A 13,491-nucleotide genomic window follows, 5' to 3' on the forward strand; every position below is an offset into this window, starting at 1 on the left:
TTTCTTTCTTCGATTCTGCATTTCTCTTTAACATTTACAGACGCCTTCATAATACTACTACCGGTCATACTACTACGTATATGTGTTCTCTGATGTACTTTTACTACCCTACAGGTTTCTTCCGCCGTAGCTAGTGAAACCATGCGGCGGCAACCAGTGCACAGAAACCTGCACGTGCAGAGTGCATTGCCGCACGAGGCTGCTCCTTTCTTTTTGTAGCTGCGTTGTATGATCGATACTACTTTTGTTACTAGCTTTTCTTTCCCATATAGGTTTTCTGTAGTACACCTACGGTGCAAGCTGAGGGTCAGTCAAGTCGGGTTAAGACAGCGCCTTAGTTCAGCCATTGGTTCAGCGGGGAAGTGTTGCCATCTTGTGGAAATACGTAACACAGAAAGAGAAGGAACAAGCCAGTTGCAAAGCTCAAAGCCACATCGTGACTGCAACGTATATTAGTTTGGTACTCACTGCACGCGTTATGAAAAGGCACAATTTTTCTCTCTTTGTACGGCCGTGACATGCACAACGAAACGTCACTTATGCGTGATTGACGTTTCTGTTTTCTTATTCCAGACGCCAGGGGGCAGTAGAGCGGCTCACCGGAAGTTGCAGTACGGAATATGGCGTTGCTTCCGTTATGGGTAACCAGGTTTGCTTTTCCGTTTGCGTGAAATAATTATTTAGCACGACTATTAGTGGCGGGGAAATAACGTATGAGTTTTTGCGCTACAATCAGGCCAAACTTCTTCGACTGCCTATTCTGTGCTCGGGCCTATTGCTGATCAAATTCAAGCTTTGCAGGGAATAATTTCAATATGGAATTCGGTTGAAGCCTTCACGTATTTTAATGCTGTAATTTTGTATTTACGTTGTCATTTGTTTTTCTATTTTCACTGTTAATGCTATGCAGAGCTAACCCGCACAGTGCTTGCTAACCTTAGTGGCTACTAACTGCAGCACATCCAACGTGCTGCGCCTATTCTCGCTTTCTGATCACTAACCATTGCCACCTCTCCTTCAGATATAATCCAAACGACAGCCTACTAGCACCTGATTGTAGGTCTGGGAATGATTATTTCCTGAAACGATAATGAATGATTTGTAAGTAACCCTTTTCCTGCTTCTCGCTTTTTTCTCGGGCCTTTGACGCATGTCTTTCGGTGTTTGACGTCTAACCATAGCCAGCTTGTGATGCTTTCACTTCATATGTAATCGCTTTGGCCTGGCATATGGGTGCGTGAATTCGCGTTCACTACGAGGCAGAACTTTAGCGTACACGAAAAGTTACAACGAAATCTTGTTCACAAATTCTGCCATCCCGTCTTGGGAAAACACAGGTGTGTGTCGTAATCCTTGTCTCCTTCGAAGCATGCGTTGAGGACTCGGTATATGTTGCTTTAAGTTTACCTGCTCAGTGGCCTGATTTTGCTTCGCATGAGTGCGTGCTCTACTATGGTATGCTGAAACTGGCCATCCCATTCAAATGTGCTGTGGGGGAAGCTCTCGGCGAGACCATGCACTACTTGCAAAACAAGTTTAGCGCCTGGTCTCGCGCACGTTGGTCCAAAAACTGTCTAAGCAAAAGAGGTTGGACATACTTCATAGCAACATTCGTTGCAGACAACTTTTGCATGTTGAATCCATACGAAACAGGTAATGCCTTACATAAAAGCATGCCTGTTGGAGTTTGACATAAAGCTATATTTGCAAGTAGTACTTTTTTTTTATATATATATGTGGGTGCCCGTCGCGCGATGTGGGTGCTTGTCGTGGTATGTTGCCTGGAGCCAACATGCACTTGTTACTGCCAAATGTTGCCCTGTGTGGCACTGATCGGATAAATGACATTACCTGTTTTTCTGCTAGCAAAAAAAAAAAAAAACGCATTTGACCACAACATGGCTTTGCTTTTCTTTTGCTTTTCTTAGTGCATACTGTGCCTTTCCAGTGAGCTCCTAGCAGTGCAATTTCTACTGTTCGATCAGGCTTTCAGCATGTTATCAAGCTGCTATTAGTAACTTTTGTGGCTTGTAGTGCCATAGCTGTACATCCATCGTGGTGGACATTAAAGTGATCATAATGCTGCTAGATTGTGTACAGTGCTCAGCGATTGAAATGAGATACTTGGACAGTACGGCGGCCGGTGATTCTTGCGCCACTGGTGAGCGCTGGGTGATCGCTGAGGGGGCTTAGTTGCGTCCTGATGAATCAAAATGACCCTCGTTTTTATGTGACAAAAGTGCATCAGCTCAATGTCCCCAGTGTCCAACGGTGGCGCAAAAAAAGTGCCGGCCACCATGCTGCCTGAGTATCGCATTTCAATCTCTGAGCACTGTACGTTTGGACATGAATGGAGTTCATTGTGCTCCAATTTTCCTCAGATGCATTCTATTTTGTATGCTGGGATGCAATATTCTATCATAACTGAGTAAATTTTGGTTACATAAATGCAGTGTATCAGGTACTCAAATGCATAACATTTTAAATACAGTATAATCCTATAAACTGGAACCTGAAGGGACTGGAAAAATAGGTGCTCATTAACAGCAGTTCCGTTTACTAAGAAAGTTATGCAGAAATGCAGCACTATATGTCATACACCCTTTTACCACATTTACATATGTTAAGCATAAAGAAATGAATGTAGCAGCTAGTTTGTCCCATTGTTTCGTGCATGATTGACGGCTGCTGGATTGACCAGGCTTTATAGTTTCAAAAAGGACTTCTCCTTGGGCAAGTTGGTGCTTAGATTTCCTAGGTATACTTTGTGGCGCAAAATACATTTCCTGAAAAGGGACAGAAGAAAGGAAGACGCGCTTGGCGCTTCACTGTCTTCCTTTCTTCTGCCCCTTTTCAAAAAATGTATTTTGCACCACAAAGTATACCTAGGAAATTTATAGTTTCAGTTTTGAGGAGGCATTGCTGACATATCAAAAGAAAAGCATGCCTCTTACTGCTCCAGTCAGTAGTTGAATTACATATGGTCATGCGAGAGAGTCCTAATTATCGAACGGCATGCTGCAAGGCTCTCAAAATTTTCGTTGTCCTTATTTTGGTAGTCTGTGGGGCGAGTGGCATCGATATGAAGCTGTCCATGTCTGTATGTGCTATGCATTAAAAATCAAAATTTTGCCTGCTTGAGTCATTGATTGCCACCACTTTTTAAGGATGGCTTTCTGGATAGAATACAGGGTTCACAAAAAATATTGCCGATCCTGCATCATTCTGAAAAAATCCTTTAGAGCTTGCTTCTGTTGTTTTGTTTGTACAGAGTTGTGAGAATGTTGTTTCTAGTTATTGAAATTTTTTTTTGCATTACCGTTTACCTTTATCATTTTTTGCATTAAGTACAAAATCAAACACTTTTAGAGGATGTTGTTCCACTTAAGCAGCAATTCCATTTAAGCTATTTTTGTTAACCGAGATTCTACTGTACTGTGAGTGCTGCAGCCTGTCACTTCACTCACACGAATTGAAGTATTGAAGGTAGTCTATCACAAAGCATGAAATATTCAGGCATACGGCCCAGTAAGGTGTGAAAAATTCTTACAGGATGTGCTTAATTGTGCTTTTGCTTGAGCTTTGCTCCACACATCACGGTGCAAAATTTAGTTTGGTTCAGTGTTGATCGTGGGCCGGCAAAGTTTGCATGTTGTGCCGCAGCATATTACGAGTATGAAGTGAAGTTTAAAAAAACCAAGTGAAGTTTGCGCTCGGGTAAGGAAACAAAGTACTTTTGTGACCAAGCAATAAGAGTGACTCTGGAAGCATATTAGATTCTTGGTTATCAAAAGAGTTGGACAAGAGTTAAGTTGGTCAACAACGAACAAAACCAGTGGAAGGTCAAAAATAAATCCTCTTTTCGATTCTACTTTTCATGGTCTTTGAGGAATCTAAAGAAAGAGAATGCAATGGGCAGGGACAAAAAAAAGACAAGGATACGGTGACTGCAGGGATCTGAAAGTCAATGACGATGGGAAAGATACTTTCCTGGCATTTGAGTCTGAATAATGCAGCGAACATTTTGAACACAGACTTTTCAAGGTGCATTCAATTGAGGCACACTACATATAGCAGCTGCATGCAGCTCCCTTTCTGTCTCGCTCGATATTTAACAACTCTTTTCCTTTTTGATGATTTAATATGCAAACCAATATTTATTTTCTCACAATGTACCACACTTCTCCTAATTTAATAAGACATTGATTGATTGGCTATTCGTCTACGCCTCTTTTGCTTCCTGAAAACGTAGCAGTTGCCCGTTCTGCAGGTGCTGACCACTGTGTTGCTGGTTCACAAACTGTGGTACTGCCACTGCCTGTGAAAGTTGTGAAAAAAAATTTTGTTTAATTCCTTAAAAATTAAAAAAAATTTTTTTTAAACATACCTAAGTGTGTGTGTAAGTGCACTGTAATGTAGTCATGTGAGCTAGTGGTCATGTAGTCAAGGCTGTGTTAACTTGTTTTTATGTTCTAAGCCCAGTGTCAGACACGAGGCCTTAAGAAAAAACTTTTTTTTTTCTCATAAGTAGATATAGTACTTTTGTTTACTTGGGTGGCTTAAATGTGTGCATCCGGAGTTGTACTCTGCAAGTTTGTAGGCTTGAGCAGCGAAATTTTCTAGCTTACACCATAAGTGAATTGTATATGACATATCACAGTTGTATATCTTACCTTCTCACTTGCACAAGCCTGTATTTGCTAATGAGAAGTTGGATATATCATTGTATGCATATGGATTCCATAAACATAACTTTTGCTATTGGCCATTTGAGGCATCAATTTCTTTGATGTGCACCTTTAAATGTTGATATAGTTATATTGTGTGCTTCATGTACAGTGTCTAGAACGTGCCATAAAATCCTGCAAATGAACCTTAAAATAATGTATGGGAAAATGGGGAACAGTTTTAGAGCCATGAAAATTGCCCAAGTATAGTTTGGCTAACGAATGCTTGGTCATTGCCATATAAGGCTGAAAACAGTTCAACCCTAAGAACTCTGGCACTTAAAGGGACACTAAAGGCTAATATTAAGTCAAGCTAAAGGGATAGATTAGTGCTCGAGAATCTCTAAGGCGTCATTATTATCACGAACAAAGCCTTAATAATCGAGAAATTGAGGTAAATGCAGGACATTATTAGAGATTCCCCCGGCACATTCAAGTACTTGCCCGATGATGAAAGCACTCCTCAGTTAAATTCGGTCACTAGTGGTCAACCATTCGTTGCCAAAAAAGAAACATCCTTGTATTGTATTATAAGGCAAAATGAAATTGTGCTTGTCCAGTTCTATTTCATTTTCAGAAAAAAGAACTCATTGAAATTACGCTGACAACGACACGCGTGGTCGAAAGGTTTCATTTCCGCTCGACTCCGCGCCCCCCACGCTTTCGTCTTGCAGTAGTTATTGCGTAGTGCTGTGCCGGTTTTGCTGGTTCACGAAACTCTCGCAAACTGCAAGTAGCAGAGAATTCAACTTCCATGTGTTGTCGCGGGATGCCCAAACAGTCTACGCCACTTGACCAAAAAGCAGTTGCAGTGGTGAATCTGCTGCTCTGACTTGGCTTGGTACCGCCGTCTGTCGGACGCCGTTTTACTCGCCAACAGCAGCAAAGGGTAGTGATAGCATATGCAACCTTGCCACTTCCCTGGTTCGGTGGCGGGAGATTTGAATTTCAAAAAAGGTATTCACATCCTTCAGATGCAAATCTCTCGTAAACTAAGTCTTTTCTTGGCACGAAACAAGCGTTGCGAGGTTTCTGAAATGGTATTTAAACTGTCCACATTTACTTACATGTAGTATTTGCCTTTAGTGTCCCTTTAAAGATTAATTAAGAAAATTTGACATGGAAAATCTTGAATTCAGAACTTCTGTTATTTGCAGGATTTTACAGTAAGCAACATCCCAGTTTACAGAATATTGTGCTACAGAGGTCTCACTCTCTTGTTTTATTTGAGATGATGTGTTAAAATGGTACTTTTCTGTAAAAGCGAGCACTAGACATATTTTTGGTGGCATGTTGAAACCATGTAGTTTTGGTAACATTATTAATGCTTTTCTATAAATATTTTCTGCTGCATGTTTATTATAAGTACAGTGGTTTGCATTAAATATTTTCATTTACATGGTTGCTTGTTTATACAATTTTCGTGCGCTTATAAGCAAGCATCGTCACATTTTGGAATGAATTAATGCTAAAACTTTATTTAAAATGGCTCTTCATTCATGGAGGTATTGTTGAATTAAGGTTCGAATTCTTGAAGCTCGTCAGAAGAGAGAGAGGTTCATTGTGTTAATATTTTTTTATCACTAATTAAGGACAACCAAGATCAAAGTGTCTTGTATAACCAATAACAGGTATCGTGTATAACCTGCTGAATAACCACTATCATTTAGCTCGTGGAGCCACGTAGATGGTCTTTTACTGATTAATATATATTTTCCTTGAGCGTACATTTGTAACTAGGCTTTTGATTTAGGGTACTGCCATGTGTACTTCTGTGGCTGTGCCTATTTGAAAAAAAAAAAGTGGGTGCCAGGAAGTTTAATATTGATCCTTGATCTCGTAGCAAACATGAAAATCAACAAAGGTGCCACTTGATGCGTGTGTGTGCAGCACAAGGCCTACTGCATACTATGGGCAGTCATCGACAGTGTCGCGTATGCAGCAGCAGTACTGGACCACCAAGCAGGCATTCTTCCGCAAGATTGGTCGCAAGGAAGATGACTGCATCATTGCCAGCGATGCTGAGCTTGATGCCAAGCTCGAACTCTTCGGGGCCATCCAGGAGTCCTGCACTAACTTGCTGCGGGTGCTGGAAAACTACCAAGACCGCATATTGGGTGCGTTCATTTTTAATTTTTTCCCAGCCGGGAGCAGTTACCATAATGCTTTACCAGACAGCATTAATTACTGCATGTATGCACAAAATAGATGCAGAAGAATACCAAGACCTAGGTATGAGGTACGATGATGCTTGACTATGAGCTGTGGCATGCCTCATAATCAGAAAGTGGTTTTGGAACATAAAACCTCATAATTTAATTAACTGTGAGCTGTGTTTTCCTTGCAAATCGTTTGAACATTTTTAAAAGCTGCATACATGGTTAATTGTGTAACACTGTATATGTCCTGTACTTTACTGGACAAATACCACTATAAGAGTGGGAGTCAAAACTAAGTAGGACCGACAGTGCGTGGCTGTCATCTATGTTTTCCTTTGCTGCAATTTACCTTGTGTGCTACTGTGTATCAATTCAGATTCATTTTTATTGTTTGATTGGTACATATATACAGGGTGTCTCAGCTATCATGCATCACATTGTTAATAAAGGCGGACCATTACATGCTATGTGAAGATAGCCAAGTGCATATTGTTTGCAGTCGAGTAGAGCAGCCGCCAGTAAATTTTTTGTTGATGCCATTCCATTAATTAATTAATTTTAATTAGCTTACTTTTTAAATTACTGCTCTGAATGGCATGCTGTCAATGAAGAATTTCTGGAAAATTGAAAGAAACTTAAAACTGGCATGTTTTCAGCCAAGTACACCCGGTCACAAAATATTGCAGACCATGAAATCTGAGAAAAAGCTGGACATCTCTGCAGTTTCACAACGCAGCCTAATAATTGCCTCGGCTAGAGTATGCTAACAACATTGTCGTATATAGTTTTACTGGCTACTGCTACAGGCTGCTCGGGAAATGAATGTTTTCTGAGATCTTGTCGTCTGTAAACGTTTATGGTCAGGTGTACTTTTTGCTGTACGATGTATGAAAAACGTGATGTATGATAGCTGGGACTCCCTGTATAAGAGTGCCACAGTTTGCTCAGTGTTGCAGGAACTGCTGTGGTGCATGTTTGCACTGAGTCACGGAGCAAGAAATATTTAGGAGTGGAAACTCCGCTGTTTGCGGCGACCAGAAAAGGTATATGGCCCCGTCGGCGCATACAACAATTGTGACTTTATCTGGTCGCCCGCGCTCGCTCGCGCTGATGGGAGTTTCACCTCCTATATGTCTTACTCCGTGCACTGAGTATATAAATTAAATGGCCTGAGGTTGTGGTGGTGGTGTGTAATATCTGTGGCAGGGTGGTGAACAGTATTGCTCCCTTCATGTATTTTCTTTGCAAAATGTTATATGAAGATAAGAAAAAAATGTAATAATAAATGAACACAACATGTTTGCGCACTAATTGGTATATATATATATTCATGCTGTGAAAGGTAAAGTTTCAGAAAACTTGATGTATAAGTTCTTGCATGCACAGGCTTTACTGTACTCTCACCTGAAAGCGTTGAAGGACCCCTCACAGGTTTGGGCATTGCAAACAGAGTTTGCACAATGCATGGATCATGTGCTGATAATCATGCCTACAAAGTATCAAACTGCTTCAAGGTGCGAAAACATCTAAAATTTCAAATGAACACCTGTGCACCCTTCCTCTCAAGTGAGCGCCGCTTCCTGCCGGAGAATACAGGTTACATGCATAAACGCCTCTATGTAAAACACCTTGCTTGCAATGTCGTTGATTGTGGCACGTGACTTCAGTAAATAATCCAAGGCTGCATACATCAAACTGCAACTGGAAGTGCGCTGCTGCTCAGCAAAAAAGGAAGAGAAAAAAAAATGGAGAGGCGGAGCTCGTGACGTAAACATGACCGGTCACTTGGTTCCAGTATAGAAGAAGGCAGGGTAAAAATGTCACCTTTAGACACTAGTAGAAGCAAAGATGAGGGTGTCATGTTGGTGGTGAAGCTTGCCTCCTGTCAGTGTGGCAATGCGACATTTCAGTTTCTCTCATCACCTCTAATAAATAGTCAGTATGAAAAATCCTTGCGGTAAGATGCTGCCAAGATGGCAGTTTACGTTTTCTGTTTTATAGCCAAAATTTCCAATTGGGCCTAGTCAGGGGCCCTTTAAGACATGCTATTGCCACATGTGCACCAACCTTGAACTAATGACATTAGTGGTTGTTTTTCTGGTGGTTTCTGTGTCCCATAGCTGCACATGAACATTAAAGTCATTTTAGTGTGGGGCTATCGGTTGTTTTCCAACACCTGGGGATTCTTTAATGTGGACTGAAATGTCGGCATATGGGTATTCTTTGACCCCATTGGTGTGTGGCTTCTGCTGGCAGGAATTGAACTTGTGATTGAATTGAATTGGTTATGTATGTGCCCCAAAAGAGCATACAAAAGCATTGTAATTTGGTACATAATAAAGAAAAAGCCAAAAGAGATCATAAACAAAATACGTATAACGTCTAAAAATAATTCAATGGTATTTTTAAAAATACAGCTGCCATTTATGAAAATGTCAGCATTGTCATTGTTATTCACACTGTTAAATAAACATTGAGAACGAATTATGTGACTTGGCTTGCGAATTTTATTTACTCTAAACAGATATTTCACTCTAAATCGCTTTTCCAGGAGAAAAAAAAGAGAATAGTAGATTGAAGCAAAAATGGACATTCAATATACTCATGAATGCACCTCTGCAAAAATATGATGCCCCGAACTTTTCATTGCCAATTCAATGTCTTTCATGTTGCCCCTATCAAGAACTCTCACATAATTGTAATAATATGAATGACCTGTGAATCTATCAAGAATTAAACTAATAAATCTGCATAGCACTTTTATAGTTTTCTCCTAAAGAACAACACCAATGCTGTTCCATACTATTTAAACGGTGTTCAAGTTTACTAGCAACTAAAGATTGAAACAATCTAATAAACCAATGAGAATCACTAAAACCACGAGTAGTTCAGTATACAAAACCAAGAACGCTAAAAGATGCACTTACAATGGGGTTAACATGTTTACCAAATTTTAGGTGAATAGCAAAATGAACAACTATATCTTTAGTTCCATACTTTTTGTTCAACAGTCTACCATCCAAAAGTATATACAAAATGGACAGGGCAGTTTTTAAAATTGAAGCTTTTCTTTGCAAACCTCACCGGGTTTCGTCACCATAGGAGCTGCGGCCTTAATGTTTCCTTGCTGAATGGGCCAACTAGTCACAGTGGAGCACGCAAGCCTTGTGTGTTGCTGGGTTCCTTGCAGCATCACCATATGGTGCTCGCATCCGCGGTAGCGGTGGAGCTGGCCGTGTGGAGGAAAGGAAAAGAACCAGAAAGTTGTTTTTTGCTTATCCACAGCTGCATGGTAATGAGGAATTAAACGCTTCTTAGGGATAGAATAGATTCAAATTGCACTATGTACATATGCGCCTGCTGCCTCTGAACCAATGATGCATTAGGGCGTCTGTCGTACTCGTTAGTAGTCAGCAACTCTGCTTAAAGGGCCCCTCACCAGGTCTCGCCATTTTGAGCTGACAAGTGCAGTGCACACAATTCGCGCTAATGATCGTGTCTGCTAAGTATTACATCCCTGCATGCCGTGGAAAGAGCTTAAATTTCAAATTGAACGTTGATCGCACAAGTGTGCCTACGTACATGGCAGTGCTGTGACGTCACTCATTCAAGGCATAAAGTTATTTGTTTAATCTGTTGCTTCAATAGACAAATTAAAGTTTAGATGAATAGTAATACATAAAAACTGAATGCCTGCGTGTTGTTGTTTTACTTCGTACCGTAGCAAGAGAGATGTACTTTTGTGTCGTCTGCTTGTTCCCACGTCGTGCAGTTGCATGCACAGAAAACAAAGCTATGTCATTTTCTACCGTGTTTCTGTGCTGCAGTCATGCTCTTTCGTCTCGCGTCTTCCTCTGTGCTTGTGATTGTGGTACCTATTTATACTGCTAATCACATGTTCTTGTGCAGAGCATGAAAAATTGTGCACTGCATCAAACAAGACAAATGCAACAGCTTGCGCATGCGCCTATCACCCAAGGTGCGCCACTCAGAAAAAACGTGCGTGAGAAAAAAAAAAAACGATGAAGGCGGTGCCTTCATCCTCTGACTCTGGTATGGGAAAATGCATGGAAGAAATTTCACTTGCGGAGGCTAGACGGGGCAAGTGGAGTGAGTGTCTCTTGGCGGTGGCACTTGTCTCCTGAAATCAGGGATTTGCTGCACTCCAAATATTTTTGTCTCTGCTATTAATAAATGAACTAATTTGGAAAATTCTTGTGGTAGAACACTCTTTAACCCTTTCAGGGTCGATTTTTTCACCATATGCGACCGCCCAGGGTCAATTTTTTTATTGCAGATTCCAATTCTTCTGAGGGATCTATTTCGAAAAAAAAATTACCGCAATTTTTCTAGGGTGACCGTAAAGGGAGAAAAAAATATTTTGCATTGGTATATATCTACTGTTTATTCATGAACAACAACAACAAAAAAGGAAATAAACTTATAAGAATGAAAAATTTCATTAATTGTTATACACATAGTTCAAGGCTTAGAAAATGCGCTCATGAGAATATTTCGCAAGTCTCAAATGTTCCTGCTCTTACACTAATATTTACATCCATAGCATAATCGAACTGCGTAGGCGCGCGCACCCAAGAAAACTGTGTGGTCATATGCCCGTCAAAAAAGCAAAACATATGACAAACTTCCGCTAATCTTCATCTTATCACCAACCATAGGCAATTAGTTTTCGCGAGTCTCAAAAAAAAAAAAGTAAAAGTAAAAGCAAAGGAAATGCATGCATGGCATCATCCTTCCTATGCGCACCCTTGTGAGCACTAAACGAATGAGAAACAGGCGGTCGTCCTTTGAGCGATTAGTAACGAGATAGCCATCAGTTTTGCGAGCGCAAAAAGTCGAAACCGCCTGTGGAACGAAACCCAAAACACCGGCCGCCCGCGTGCGTGCCAGTGCACGAGCGGTAGTATATAGACGTGCCGGAGCAAACTAGCTTTAAAACAAACCATGCAACGAAAACAGAGAGAGGGAGATGCAAGAAAAAAGTTCCCTCTATTCCCATGTAGTGGCAGCACATGCCAGGAACGAAAAAGTTAGGAAATTGCCACGCTTTTTAAACGTACAGAAGGCGCCATAAATATACGGCATCGACCATTTTGGACTTGTTCGCGGCGCCATATATTTACGTCATGGACCCTGAAAGGGTTAAAGGGCACGCAACAGTTTTCAGCGTATAACCATAATTTGCGCCCGTGCCCGTGCCCGCGCTCGTGTGTGTTTGTGTGTGCGTGCACGTGCGTGCATGTACTTGTGTTCAGACTTTTTACGTACTCACACAAATCTTCGCTGTATATAAATTCCAACTCATTAGATCTGCTGCGCATTTTTTCTAGTAAAAGACATTAAAACATTCTTTTCTGCATTTATAAGTACGCCATTAGAAAGGCACCACTTCACTTCTGAATAACATCACATTGTAAAGCATGACAGTCCTTAATGTATTTAACAGGAGCAAACAATTTTATATTGTCATCATACTGTAGCAGTTTGGCATTTATAATGCAAGGAGCAAGATAATTTATAAGCACATTAAGAAGAATAGGCCCAAGAATTGAGCCATGGGGTACACCATGGCTTGCGATATATGGTTCCTGATAAACTTCCTGACACACAGACAAGTTTTTTATGTTAATACAAATAGTCCTTAAGGAGCAAACAGAGAGAATCACTGATATCATACATGTTTAACTTCTGCACAAGAATGTTGTGAATCACCAAATCAAGATAAACACAGTCTACCTGACCTCCATTCTCAACAATAGCCCTTAACAATAAAATGAAATGACAAATGCTTAGTTGAAACAGCTTCAAAAACTTTGGTTAATGGAGGGACACTGTTCTGTAGTTTTCTACTTTCTCACTGTCACCAGACTTATGCACCGGAACGACAACGGAAATGTTCCACATTTCTGTAAAAAATTTTTGCTCTAAAGATAAGTTCAAAATGTGTGCAAGAGGCTCCATAAACAAACTTGGCACACTCTTTCACGATAAAAGCTGGGACACCATCAAATGCTAAAGAAGTTTCTGCCTTCAGTGACCGTGTAGAATCCATCACATCCAATGACATCACCTTATTGACAACTATGCTTCCACTGGTACCATATATATTTATTAATTTATTCAAAAATACCCCCAAAGGCCCTCATTACGAGGGTATTACATGGACGAGGGAGGGCAATCACAGGCACTGGCCATAGTTTGTACATCATACTAAAAACAAGAGGATGTAACAAAAGTAATAATAGAATGAAACATAGGTAATGTACAAGATAATTAAGTCACAATTATTACAGAGAAAACATTAGTACATATTAGAACATAAGGCAACTGCAATGAAAAGCAAACAGCAACAAACATCGAAAACACTAACAGTCCCCCCAAAAAATAATAATAAGAGTAGTTGTCAAGTCGTGGGCGTATTAACTCTTGAAACTTAGTCAAGTCTGGTTCCGTGGCAATGTCTGATAGTAAGGCGTTCCATTCAGTTATTGTGCGTGGTAAGAACGAATATGCATAATAGGATGACTGGCAGTTAGTGTGTTTGACTTTGTATGGATGGTCACGGCGTGGAAAGATAACTGGTG

The 13,491-nt window shown here is 40.6% G+C and overlaps 1 protein-coding gene across 5 annotated transcripts in view; it reads left to right on the top strand.

The window, feature by feature from the left end:
* Positions 1–573: 573 nt before the first annotated feature.
* ICA69 (islet cell autoantigen 1-like protein) overlaps positions 574–13,491 on the top strand; it is a 68,017-nt gene continuing 55,099 nt past the window's right edge. For 3 of the 5 annotated variants that reach the window (XM_075676699.1, XM_075676701.1, XM_075676702.1), the window contains exons 1-3: positions 656–852; positions 1,022–1,101; positions 6,618–6,844. In XM_075676699.1, coding sequence (XP_075532814.1) covers positions 1,091–1,101; positions 6,618–6,844 — 238 coding nt within the window. In that variant the 5' untranslated portion in view covers positions 656–852; positions 1,022–1,090. The other 2 variants (XM_075676700.1, XM_075676703.1) reach the window with 2 other exon arrangements.

This window comes from Dermacentor variabilis, unplaced genomic scaffold, assembly GCF_050947875.1.
Source record: "Dermacentor variabilis isolate Ectoservices unplaced genomic scaffold, ASM5094787v1 scaffold_12, whole genome shotgun sequence".
Classification (NCBI taxonomy): Eukaryota; Metazoa; Arthropoda; class Arachnida; order Ixodida; family Ixodidae; genus Dermacentor; species Dermacentor variabilis.